The sequence below is a fragment of the Natator depressus genome, chromosome 8 (genome assembly GCF_965152275.1).
Source record: "Natator depressus isolate rNatDep1 chromosome 8, rNatDep2.hap1, whole genome shotgun sequence".
NCBI classification, from domain to species: domain Eukaryota; kingdom Metazoa; phylum Chordata; order Testudines; family Cheloniidae; genus Natator; species Natator depressus.
Genome location: NC_134241.1, coordinates 102,581,473 through 102,593,791, shown reverse-complemented (window position 1 = coordinate 102,593,791; position 12,319 = coordinate 102,581,473). Strand labels below are relative to the sequence as shown.

General features: G+C 40.8%; 1 protein-coding gene across 6 annotated transcripts in view; it reads left to right on the top strand.

Moving 5' to 3' along the window:
* MAST2 (microtubule associated serine/threonine kinase 2) overlaps positions 1-12,319 on the top strand; it is a 379,580-nt gene that overhangs the window by 192,315 nt on the left and 174,946 nt on the right. The window contains exon 5 of one of the 6 annotated variants that reach the window (XM_074961832.1): positions 5,049-5,255. The exons of the other annotated variants lie outside the window; for them this stretch is intronic. Coding sequence (XP_074817933.1) covers positions 5,049-5,255 — 207 coding nt within the window. The remainder of the gene's footprint in view (positions 1-5,048; positions 5,256-12,319) is intronic. 6 annotated transcript variants of the gene reach the window in all.

The window sequence follows — 12,319 nt, the reverse complement described above, 5'->3', positions numbered from 1 at the left end:
TTTTTCTAGTGTCATCAATATCCTTTGACGGTTTGTTCTAGTGCCAATTTGTCCTTGTAGTTTCGAAGTTCATAAAGAAGGAAAGAAAGAAATAGCTAAACATAACCTGATTATGTATTTGTTCCTGATATGTTTAACTTGTGTGTAAAATTCATAGTTTAACAAATTAACATATTATGAATGTTTTAAGATGGAAGTTCTGTAGATTCTTACACGGTTTGATTTCCCAAAATGGGATAGTTAGCATGTTTCCTCCCCAGTAAAGAGCAGCTGTTCTTTGCACTGCTCATGACTTTCCCAGAGACTCTGGGTGGGAGCAATGACTGTATTCCTATCACAGGATGAATTTTTGAGCTGGTATGTGAGATTTCTGCCAGAGGTTTTTTCCAGTATGCCATCTCTCTCTCTGGTTCTGCATTTTTCTTGTGATTCACTAAGAGTGAACGTGACACTGCTGTCTGAAGCCCAGAAAAAGTTTGCCACTGATTTGCTGTGCTCTAAGTGTGAGTGATGTCAGTAGTACATTGCTGTCTGTATGACGGATCAGATTGTTTAGTTTGTATCTTTGGCTTCTCAGTACTACTGCTGCATACTGTTGGTCTTCATTTCCTGTTCATGGATGCTAGAAATAGACTTGTGGAAGACTTCTTTAAAAATAATTAGATTTTGATATGAGCTGGCTGATTAGTTTGGACTGTTACTGAATTCATAAAGTCTGTGGTGACACGGGGGATATTTGAAGAGCTCTGTATTACATTGATTGTTCTGTACTCTGCACTGGAGTGATAACAGCGGGTTCTCCTTTCTGGCTTTAAACCTCTTATTCTGAGAAGAAACAGTGTATCAGAAAGTACAATGATGAAACGGAGGCAACATAGACTTGGAGCCCCATCTCTGCGGATCCAGTAAGGACTGTTATGAAAAAAAATTACAATTTAGCATTGCATATGAAAACTATCAGGGAAAATACCCAGAATTTTTCATGGCCAACAAATGTCCTCTTAATTTAACTTAGAAGAGGATTAATCATTGAAAGAGCATTTTATCAGTGTCAAACTTCTCATTTAGCTGTACATAGGAAATTTTATTTTCCAAAACTCTGTGGTGAGTGATGTACTGGAAGTAAAAGTGTTGCCAGATAAATGCAATCTTTTATAGTTTTAAAAATAATTGTTTAAATAGGCACCTAATATATGTTTAGTATTGTATATGGCATTAACTGCTATGGTAAAACTGAACACTCGTCATACTCTGTGCTTTTTGTATTCTTTTATTTAAAAAACAGGGTTATTTAAACAGATTAAAAGGGAAATAAACTTTAATCTATCAGAATAAGAGCAGTGAGAAAGCTCAAAGCAGCTGAAGCCCCCCTTCCTTTTAAAATAATACATTCCAAATATTTTAGGTGAGATGAGAATCTTTTTGCTGCATTACCTGAAATTTTCATCTTAATGTACAACTCTAGGCATTTTAAGTATACCAATTTATGGAACGTATTTTATTTTGATACTTACCTCCTTTGTAAAGCGCTTTGAAATCTTCTGATAAGCACTATATAAGAGCAAGTCATTATTAGTGTTATTTTGATCTTAAAAATTAAAGAAATTTTATATAAAGAGTATGGATGTAAGCATGGAGGCTAAGTGAATCTGTGTTATGTAGTTCATGATGAAGGAAGAGGACGAGGAGAAGAGGAAGGCTTAACCTTTCTGTCAGCAGATTGTAAGCCCCATCAGCTGTTTAAGTACATATTGCTAGTGGGGATTTCCAGAAACTAAGGGTTGCTTACTGATCAGATGCATTTGGTTTCATTAGGGAATTTTAAAGCAGGCAACGTTAGCAGCTCTGGATAATTTCAGTACTTTAACACGCAACATTTGGGCCCAAAAGAACAATAACCAAAGTCTATCCTAAATTTTCATACTACTGTATTTAATGTTTTGAACAGGACAGATGAAGCTCTTTTATGTATGTATGTATTACCAAAAGCAAAGTAGGTTAATATCTATGCCCCGTTAATACAACATATGTTGTTTATTATTTGTATATTGTAGCACCCAGAAGTCCTAGCCAGGACCCCATTGTGCAAGGCTCTGTACAAACACAGAACAAAGACACAGTCCCTGCCCCAAAGAATTTACAATCTTGTACAGTCTTACCGTCTGGTATAGTACCTATCACTCCTGTCTACAACACAATTCTTGCTGCATCCCCCAAACTAAAATAATTAATAATTGAGCGTTCATTGTACATGTAAGGATTAAATTTTGGGGATTGGGTACAAAATTTTTCATTTTGTAATATGTAAAATCTTGATTGAGGATCATAGTTTTAATATAAGGGTGGCATTTATGGTTTATATATAATTATTTAAAATTTGTCTTTTAATTCTGGTATAACAGCTCATGCATCTTTGGGTTGGTGGGGAAAAAATTATTATACTACCTAACGTGAAATGCAAAATATTCTAATTGTAACTTCAGATGAAGTTGATTTATTGTTGGTCATGATGAAAATCCTATCCAAATTAGTTTTCAAGAAACGTAAGTGGTCAAAACAATTGTTCTCGGTATTAATGCGTAGCTGTTAAGGCAAATTCGATACTGAGTTCTGTAAACAGGCCTAGCAGACCTGTGGTGTTGGTAGCAAATGCAATATTTTTCTTCAAAGAATATTTTTTGGAATACTTGGTGAAGGATCCCGCCAGCCAGCCAGCATTTGTACTAGACTTTGGCCGGTTTTGTGTCACTAAGGAGTGCAGCATTGGACCTTAAAATACGTTCAGCTGTTTGGAGTGTAGTAACTCATGTTGCTATAGTTATGATATTCTCTTATGTAAATATACACAGACTATTTTCCTTCAGCGTGCTAAAAATCTGGGGTAAAAAAGACTTTCATATCATATTAGAAATTAATACGTTTAAATTATTTTAATAGCCCAGACATTTATTTCTTTATCATAGAATCATAGATTAGGGTCTGAAGGGACCTCAGGAGGTCATCTAGTCCACCCCCCTGCTCAAAGCAGGACCAACCCCAACTAAATCATCTCAGCTGGGCTTTGTCAAGCCGGGCCTTAAAAAACTCTAAATGCGGAGATTCCACCACCTCCCTAGGTAAAAACAACAAGGACTCCTCATTGTTTTTGTGGACACAGACTAACACGGCTACCCCTCTGATACTTGGCTCCCTAGCTAAAGCATTCAAGTGCTTCACCACCCACCTAGTGAAATAGTTTTTCCTAATATCCAGCCTAGATCTCCCCCACTACAATTTGAGACCATTGCTCCTTGTTCTGTCATCTGCCACCACAGAGAGCAGCTGAGCTCCATCCTCTTTGGAATCCACCTTCAGGTAGTTGAAGGCTGCTATCAAATCCCCCCTCACTCTTCTCTTCTGCAGACTAAATAAGCCAAGTTCCCTCAGTCTCTCCTCGTAAGTCATGTGCACTAGCCCCCTGATAATTTTTGTTGTCCTCCACTGGACTCTCTCCAGTTTGTCCACATCCTTTCTATAGTGGGGGGCCGTTGATCACTACCTGTTGAGCTCAATGATCTAGCCAGCTTTCTATCTACCTTATAGTACATTCATCCAATCTGTACTTTAGACAAATGAGCACACAGTTGGGAGTCGTCCTAATTCTAATCCTGGTCCTGCAATTGATCTACTGTGATTGGTCACGTAACTCCTCTGTGCCTCAATTTTCCCATCACTGAAATTAGAATATCTACTTCACAGTGCTGTTATCAGGCTAAATTAGTTAATGTTTGTAAAGCACTTTGAAGATGTTCTAAATGTTTTCTATTTAAGGATCTGTGTAATTTACTTTTCACAGAAAGTACAGTAACTCCTCACTTAATGTTGTAGTTATGTTCCTGAAAAATGCAACTTTAAGCGAAACGATGTTAAACAAATCCAATTTTCCCAGAAGATTTAATGTAAATGGGGGGGGGGGGTTAGGTTCCAAGGAAATTTTTTTGCCAGACAAAAGGTATTATATACATAAATAGTATAAGTTTTAAACAATTTTAAACAAGCAATTTAATATTATACTCAGCGATGATGTTTGTGAAGCTCTTCCCTCCAGCCTCCTGAATGATGGCAGAGTTCAGTCCCAGTTAAGGGTGAAAAATTAACAGGTGCTCTGCACCCACCGGCAGCGAAGCTCTTCCCGCCCCTGCCTCGCCACCTCCTTCCCCAAGCGTGCTGTGTCCCCGTTCCTCCCGCTCCCTCTCAGAAAATCCTAAGCACCACCAAACAGCTGTTTGGCGGCGGGGGAAGCTCTGGGAGGGAGGAGGAGGAGTCGGAGAAGAGGAAGTTGTGCAATGCTCCCTTGTAAAGTCGCTGCTCTTCCAGAGAATCCTACAAGCAGTGGACGGAGCAAGCAGCCAGATGACGTTATAAGGGAGCATTGCACAACTTTAAAGGAGCTTGTTCCCTAATGGAGCAGGGATGTAACATTGAAACAACGTAAAGCGGGAGGACCTTAAGTGAGGAGTTACTGTATTTCTAACACACCTATGTATGAGAAACAAGGTGGGTGAGGTAATATCTTTTACTGGGTCAACTTCTGTTGGTGAGAGATACAAACTTTCGAGACACACAGAACTCTTCTTCAGGTCTGGGGAAGGTACTCCCAGTGTCACAACAAAATGCAAGGTGGAAAAGCTTGTTTGCCATGAGTTGTTCCAATAAAAGATATTACCTCCCCCACCTTCTCTCTCTAATATCGTGGGACTGACACGGCTACAGCTACACTGCATATTATCTTACGTTTGGCATGGAAAATTTGGCCAGTTCAGGATCAAATAATTCCACGGTGAAAAAATAATGTTGAGTTAGTGTTGTATTGGCGACCAGTAACATTTTGGTTATTTCAACGTAACAGTTGAACAAGTTCAGGTGTTGATTAAAAGGATGAATTTTGACCACTTAGTTTATTAAATTACTTTAATAGAAAAACTTTTAAATAATTTTAATTTTATTAAAAATGAAAGCAATAACACATGACATTGACACTGATTATTTCTACTGTGGTACCTTGTCAGAATCTCCTCTCCTTTGTACTCCCACTGCCGAGGAAGTGAAGTTCATCAGCACATGTTCTCTCCTACATCTGCTCCAGGTCTACAACACCTTAAAATCCCATTTAGTGCGGATTGTGCTCTTGCGACTTCTCCTTTAGTCTTTTACCTGAACCCACAACCCCAGAGCAACCCTGCTAGTCCCTGCTACAGCAATCCGCTACAGTGGAGGTAAGGAAAAACCTAAAGTAGGAACAATTAACAATTTGATTCCAGTGTAACAACTTATAAACTTCTCATTAGTTAATAATTCAAGAGAATAACATCTAAAAAAGATAAACAGACTTTGTGTTTATATTTAACTGTATGGTATTCAGGTCTGTTTTGCATGTTTGTCCAAACTGTTAGTTCACCTACAGGTAAAGGTCTAGAATAAGGAAAAAAGCAATATACGTACATACATACTAACTAGCATACTACATGAGTTTAGAAACTAACTCTTCATTGTTATTGCCTATAATGTTGTTCAGTTCCTTAAATCTTGTGGTGCTATTGCAGAACAAATGGTATGTAAGAATTCTCTTAGTTCTTTGAGTGATCATCCCGTGTGTGTGCCACTCGAGATGTGCATGTGCTTGAGACTGGAAGATTTTTGCTAGCAGTGTCTTTTGGTTCACACTTCTGCCCTTCTCCTCGTGTTTCAAACCGAGGTCATGAGTGGCAGCATGGGCTGACTACCTCTACAGTTTCATTCTACTGCCTATGGTCTGAGACTGAAGCTCTTCAGTGTCTGCAGTGTTAGCTAACATTCTTCTTCAGAACTTTGTCGTTAGCTTTAAATAATTTTAAAAACCTGTTTGTAGACAGTTTCGTAGTCCTGAGGGCTTGGGTGTCCTGTCCTCCCCGCCCCCGTACCCCTGGGGGGGTGCCTAGTATGCCCAGGATCCTGAGATTCAAAGACTGTGTGGCCTGCCAGGGATGACCATGACACATGCCTCCATTGCCTTGGGGATGCTCATATCCCTTCTAAATGCAGCATCAAGCCCATGAACACAGGCTTAAAAGATTCCTGATGGACTGTGCTTTAAGGCCCCAGTTCAATCCCGGCCGATCAGACCTCCATGTGCATCAGATGGAGGCACCGTGAAGCACCCATCCAAGGACAGTGGTCTCCAGCTTTGGGGAGAATCTTGGCAAACAAGATGGCTCTTCCAAACAAAGGTATGAGGAGGGTAAGAGCGAACATTCTTACAAGAAACATGAGATATCTCCCTCCAAGTCATCATCCAAAACGAGGACTTCCTCTCTGATGCTATCTAAGTCCAGTAAAACTTTGCACCCTCGCACCGAAGTGTCAGGAGCTCACAAGGAGTACAGTTCTGATTTCTTGGTACTGAAAGGCAAGAATGCCCTGAAACCAGCCTTACTTGATGGAGTGGGCCCAAGATTGGCACTGGTGAAGAAAAGAAGGCAGCAGATGCCTCCTACATCATCAGTCCCATGAAATGAGAAGGGATTGTTGATACTCAAGACTAGGGCAAAGCCAGTACCACTGGTGCCAATAAGGGAAAGAAGCCTGGTCCACTGTCTTGTGTGGGGCGCTAGATACACTGCTCCAGAGGACACTGCTATCTACATGGATCCAGAATTGCCAAAACTGTTGGATGAGGTACTAGCCAGTGATGTCCTCACACCATCAGTTCGCCACTCTGCAGTACCGTCGTCCAGCTGACGCGTAATAAGATCTCCAGTACCAATGGCACTGTGGATCAGCATAGAAGGCTCCTTCTCCTCAGTGTCAGCGGGAGAGCTTTACCACACCATCAAGACGGGGTTCAGCCCTGACAGAGGGTCCAAGATTTCATGTTCCTTTGCTCTCACACAGGAGGGACTGTGCACACCTTGGGACCAATGGTACCCCTCTCCATGGGGACTGCCCCATTTCCCCTATGATTCCTCACATTGGCTTTACTGGGGGGTTCCTGGGATACATATATGTGACATCCTGAATCTGTAAGGTCGTACCGGAAGTCAAGACAAGCTTCCCCACACAGAGAAGAACATCAAACCCTCAGGAATTATCTGAGGAAGACGAGCAACCTGACAGACTAGGCAGAACAATTCACCTGGGCAAGGCTATCATCGCCCGCAAATGGGATGGTCGCACCGGCTTCGCTGTCACCGCCCAACTGCTACAGGCAGTGCCAGCACCACCTGAGGAGAATTTGCAGACTTTCCAAATTTCCCTGGAGGAAGTACAGGACACCCCTCATAAGCTATTAGACATCCTCCAGATTGCTGGTTCCAGTAAGATGGAACAGCCAGTTCTTGAGGCTATCTTCGAACTGGCCAAGATGGTCTGGCGTACTCCAGCCACTTGTTTTCCCACTGCAAAGAGAACAGAGAGGGAATACTTTGTGCCACCTAGGAAAGCAGAATACTTATTTTCACACCCTGCTTTGAATTATCGAGTGGTGCAAACTGCCACCCAAAAGGGCAAGCAAAACTACTCAAGATTTACATCCTCTGATAAGGAGGTCAAATGTTTAGACCTCTTCAGAAGAAAGAACTTCACTTTGGTGAGCTAAGAGTTCCACATAGCAAACTGTCAAGCTTTACTGTCAGAGTATGATTTTTATTAATTATAATAAGTTCTTGGAATTCACCAACAAACTCCATCAAGAAGATAGACTTTAATTCCCAGCAATTATCAATGAAGGCAAATTGCTGGCTAGATTGGGCATCCAGGCCTTAGTGGGTGCAGCAGATATAGTCTCCTGCTTGATTGCAATGTCCATAGTAATAAGACAGGTTTTGTGCCTCCAAAACTCCAGATTTCCCAGGAAAGACCAACCCACTATGGAGGATCTGCCTTTTAAGGGAAATAACATGTTCAATGAGGACAAAAATCAGTCATTGCATTCCCTCAAATACTCAAGAGCATCCCTTCACTCGCTGAGTGTCTATACCCTAGCACCATGCAAGAAATATCCCAAGACTCAGCCCTATATACAACAACCAGACCCTTAACCATTCTACCATCAGAGTGCTTATGAATGACCTCTGAAATGCCAGAGAATGCAGCATAGTAAGCATAATGTCGTGCCTTCATTCTCCTTCCAGTCCTAGCACCCACCAAAAAATCCTTTTGACAGGACTTTTGAGAGTTGCAAAGCAGCCCCACTTCCACATTTACCTTGTCCAGACTTGTGCACCCCATTTGGTGGCCACTTGTTCCATGCTTGGCACCTCATAACATCAGATAGATGGGTTCTGGAGATTACCATCACTGGTTATACAGTAGAGGTATTCTCCCTTTCCCATCCCTCTTGAAGGATGCCTCTCATGAGAGGTTCTTCAGACAAGAAGTAGACTACCTACTCCATCTGGGAGCCATAGAACTGGTACTAGCTCAGCATGGGGGAAAAAGATTTTATTCAAAATATTTCCTCATCCCCCAAGAAGAAAGGAAGCTGGAAGCCCATGCTAGATCTCAGACAGCTGAATGCTTTTATTTGCTGCCTGAGATTCGGAATGATCACCCTGGCCTCTATAATCCTATCATAGAACAAGGGTGACTGGTTCACAGTTCTTGTTTAAAGGATGCTTATGTTCACATAGATATCCGGTCTGCACACAGAAGATTCCAGTGATTTACCAGGGGCCTAGAACATTAACAGTTCAGAGTGCTGCCCTTTGGCCTTTCAGCAGCACCAAGGGTATTCACCAAGGTGCAATCAGCAGTGGCAGTCCACTGCTGTTCTCAGGGCTTGTCAGTGTTCTGCTACCTCTACAGCTGGTTCCAGTGATTTACCAGGGGCCTAGAACATTAACAGTTCAGAGTGCTGCCCTTTGGCCTTTCAGCAGCACCAAGGGTATTCACCAAGGTGCAATCAGCAGTGGCAGTCCACTGCTGTTCTCAGGGCTTGTCAGTGTTCTGCTACCTCTACAGCTGGTTGCTCCCGGGGAAGTCGTATCAAGAGGCTTGAGTGACAACCTTGTCCCTGCTCTGTCTCCTGCAGTGTTTAGAGCTCCAAGTAAACTTAAAAAAGTCCATTTTAGTTCTCACAGTTGGCCTACTGTGCATAAGGATGGAGACGTTGGCGCAGCCCAGTTGTTGGTCAGCTTCTGGTTTCTGAGGAAGTCAGTCATTGGAGAGAATGACACATGGCACTCATTTTGGTAATACACAGAATGGAGCAAAGGGCATGTTTGAAGGCGACCAATGAAATGGTGATAAAGCTTAAATGTTGTTTTTTATCTTGTTTCAGTTTAAAAAAATATACAGTACTACAGGGCAAATACTGGGTAACATTCAAACATAATAAGTGTAGTTTAATGCTGTTAAGTACCAGAGTTAGACTGGTAAACTGGTAAGCAGCAGGTGGAGTTATCTATATTAGACTAGTGTTAAATTTCATTGAAATTAATTTTTTTGGCATGGTGGCTAATAGTATTAAAAAAAAAAATCAAACCATAAGACATTTTTGCAAGATACAGTGCTTTTTCCTGTCGGTCAAAAATTTTCAGGGGTCTCAGCCATTAGACATAAATGGGTCAGTGAATAATTTTCATGATAGGAATAGTCCCTGTAAATGTCTGTCTTGAGTTCTATTTCAGCTTTACCCGGGGCTGTTCATGGTTAGAATAACATTCACATATGCAGACCTTCTGGACATCTGCTCTCTGGATTCCAGACAGTTGATGATTCAGGGATGTGTGGCTGCATTATAAAAGCTCAGCTCTATAATAACTTTTTATTTGTTGTTCTTTGTAAGTTTTTGCTTTCACCTGTGCAGCTCTTGATCCTGTTTTATCCTATCCTTCTTTGTTGTAGTTTTGTTTACTTGGTTACCATACCAGCTATGGGTATTCTCACTGCTGAGTTAGAGCAAAGGTTCATCCCGATAAGCTATTTACTGTCACTGATCCAGTCGGTTTAAAGCACATAGGTCGGTGAGGTTGGGGTGAGTTCCCCTAGCTGTGGATTAGGAGTTGCATTTTCCAGTAACTAAAAAGTGTACATTTTAATGTTAGAAGTTTATCACATTTGGCCATCGGTAATCCATTTTCCCCTTCTTTTTCTTTCAACTATTTCATGATGCTTTTAGTCTTTCTGCATGAACAGATGAGTGGCTGTTGTACAGCTGACATCAGTGCTAGTGATGGAGGCTGTTGGCTTCAGAGGGAAGCAATCTAATTAGGAATAGAAATATTGTGTACCTCAGGTTTAACAGAAAATAAAGGTGAGCTTCTTTATGATCACTAGAAGGGGCTCTGAGGTGGCACACCCAGGGTATTAACTGAGAGACACTGACAATGGGTAAATTAGGTAAGTATTATTGATGTTATGTACGTGATTTGGGATCATTTTTAGATGCAAGTTTATCAACAGGACAAGGGTGAATGGTCTCAAAAACACTAAATGGATGTGTTGAGTGTATTTTTGTTGTTTGGGTTTGGCAAATGCTTCTCTAGGTACAAGGCAACTCAGATTACCAGATGACATTTGGCCATATTTCACAACCATACCTTAGTATGAGTTGGCCACTCAATGTAAAGCCAAATTTATCCTTATGCCAAAGAACCTGGTTTTATTGCACTACTTGACATTAAATTGTTTTAAAAGATGTTATGCGTTAAATTGTCATCAGATGAGATGAATCTTGAGATTATAAAAAAAAAACCCGCGTGTTATTTGTAACTGTTTCTTGCAGCAAGACACATTTGAGCTTAGACCGCTTTAGAAGGATACATAGGTATTCATGTGATAAAAGCAGATAGGAGAGTGAAGTGTTTCAGTTTAGGCCTTGCTCAGTGTGGGGCTATAGTTCCAAAAGTAGGTAAGATTAAATGTTAGTGGGAATGAGAGAGGCTTTAATTAATCTTTCCTTGCAAGTTGAAGGGGAGGAGTGAATGGGTGGCAGCAATATCAGACAGAATATCCCAATGGGTGTGTTTCCTACCCTGCTAGCTATGATTTTATGAAATGGTATGCAATTATAATTCTGTGTTCTACAATTCTTTGTTGTAAGAGTGTGTGTCTGTTCCCCCCCCCCCCCAAAATGTTCTGGCTTTTAAAAATATTTAGGGATAATATCTTTATTAATGGCAGAGAGTCCCATGGCACCTTATAGACTAACAGACGTATTGGAGCATAAGCTTTTGTGGGTGAATACCCACTTCATTGGAAAGCTCATGCTCCAATATGTCTGTTAGTCTATAAGGTGCCACAGGACTCTTTGCCGCTTTTACAGATCCAGACTAACATGGCTACCCCTCTGATCTTTATTAACGTTATGTAGTTTTGCAAAATAGCCATGAACATTTATTAGTATAGGCATAAAATCTACTCATCAATCCTTAATAGGATGATGATCAAATACTTTACTTTCTTATTTAAATAAAACAATATAGAAGCGACTTCAAACTCAAATTTGCCCCAGGTGGCCAGAAACTATCCGTCAAAACCTAAACAAAATAAAACTGAAATTTTACAAGGCTGGTCTTGCTTTTAAAGGTTGTTATATATAGTGTAGGTAATAGATTTTATTTTAACATATTTATATGGATACAGACTTTCTGAAAAAGCATGCATTTAATCATAATAAAAGGGTAGAAAGTGGGAATAGTGTTTTCTAAAATCTTTATTGAACTGTGGATAGGTTGCTTTAAAAAAAAAATCCAACCTTTCGTATAAATGGATGCTGTTAGAGCTGAGAGATCTAAATTTAGACCTGTCAGCTGTGTGGTGTGGTGTGTGTAAGTCCACATTGAGCTATCCCCTCCTCTCGTCTATTCTGTTCCTAAAAAGAAAAGGAGTACTAGTGGCACCTTAGAGACTGACCAATTTATTTGAGCATAAGCTTTCGTGAGCTACAGCTCACTTCATCAGATGCATACTGTGGAAAATACAGAAGATGTTTGTTTTTATACACACAAATCATGAAAAAAATGGGTGTTTATCACTACAAAAGGTTTTCTCTCCCTCCCCTCCCCCCCACTCTCCTGCTGGTAGTAGCTTAAGTAAAGTGATCACTCTCCTTACAATGTGTATGATGATCAAGGTGGGCCATTTCCAGCACAAATCCAGGTTTTCTCCCCAAACCCCCCCGCCCAACCCCCCATTGTAAGGAGAATGATCGGAGCTCACTATGGTCCCCAGAGCAAATGTCATGTTACAGTGAATAGGATTCAACACTTAGTTTATAAAGGCCATGTCTTGTCTAGGAAAATGAGTCCTTTTAACTAACACATTTTAACTAACACAACTTTACTCAGCCCTAGTGGGTACC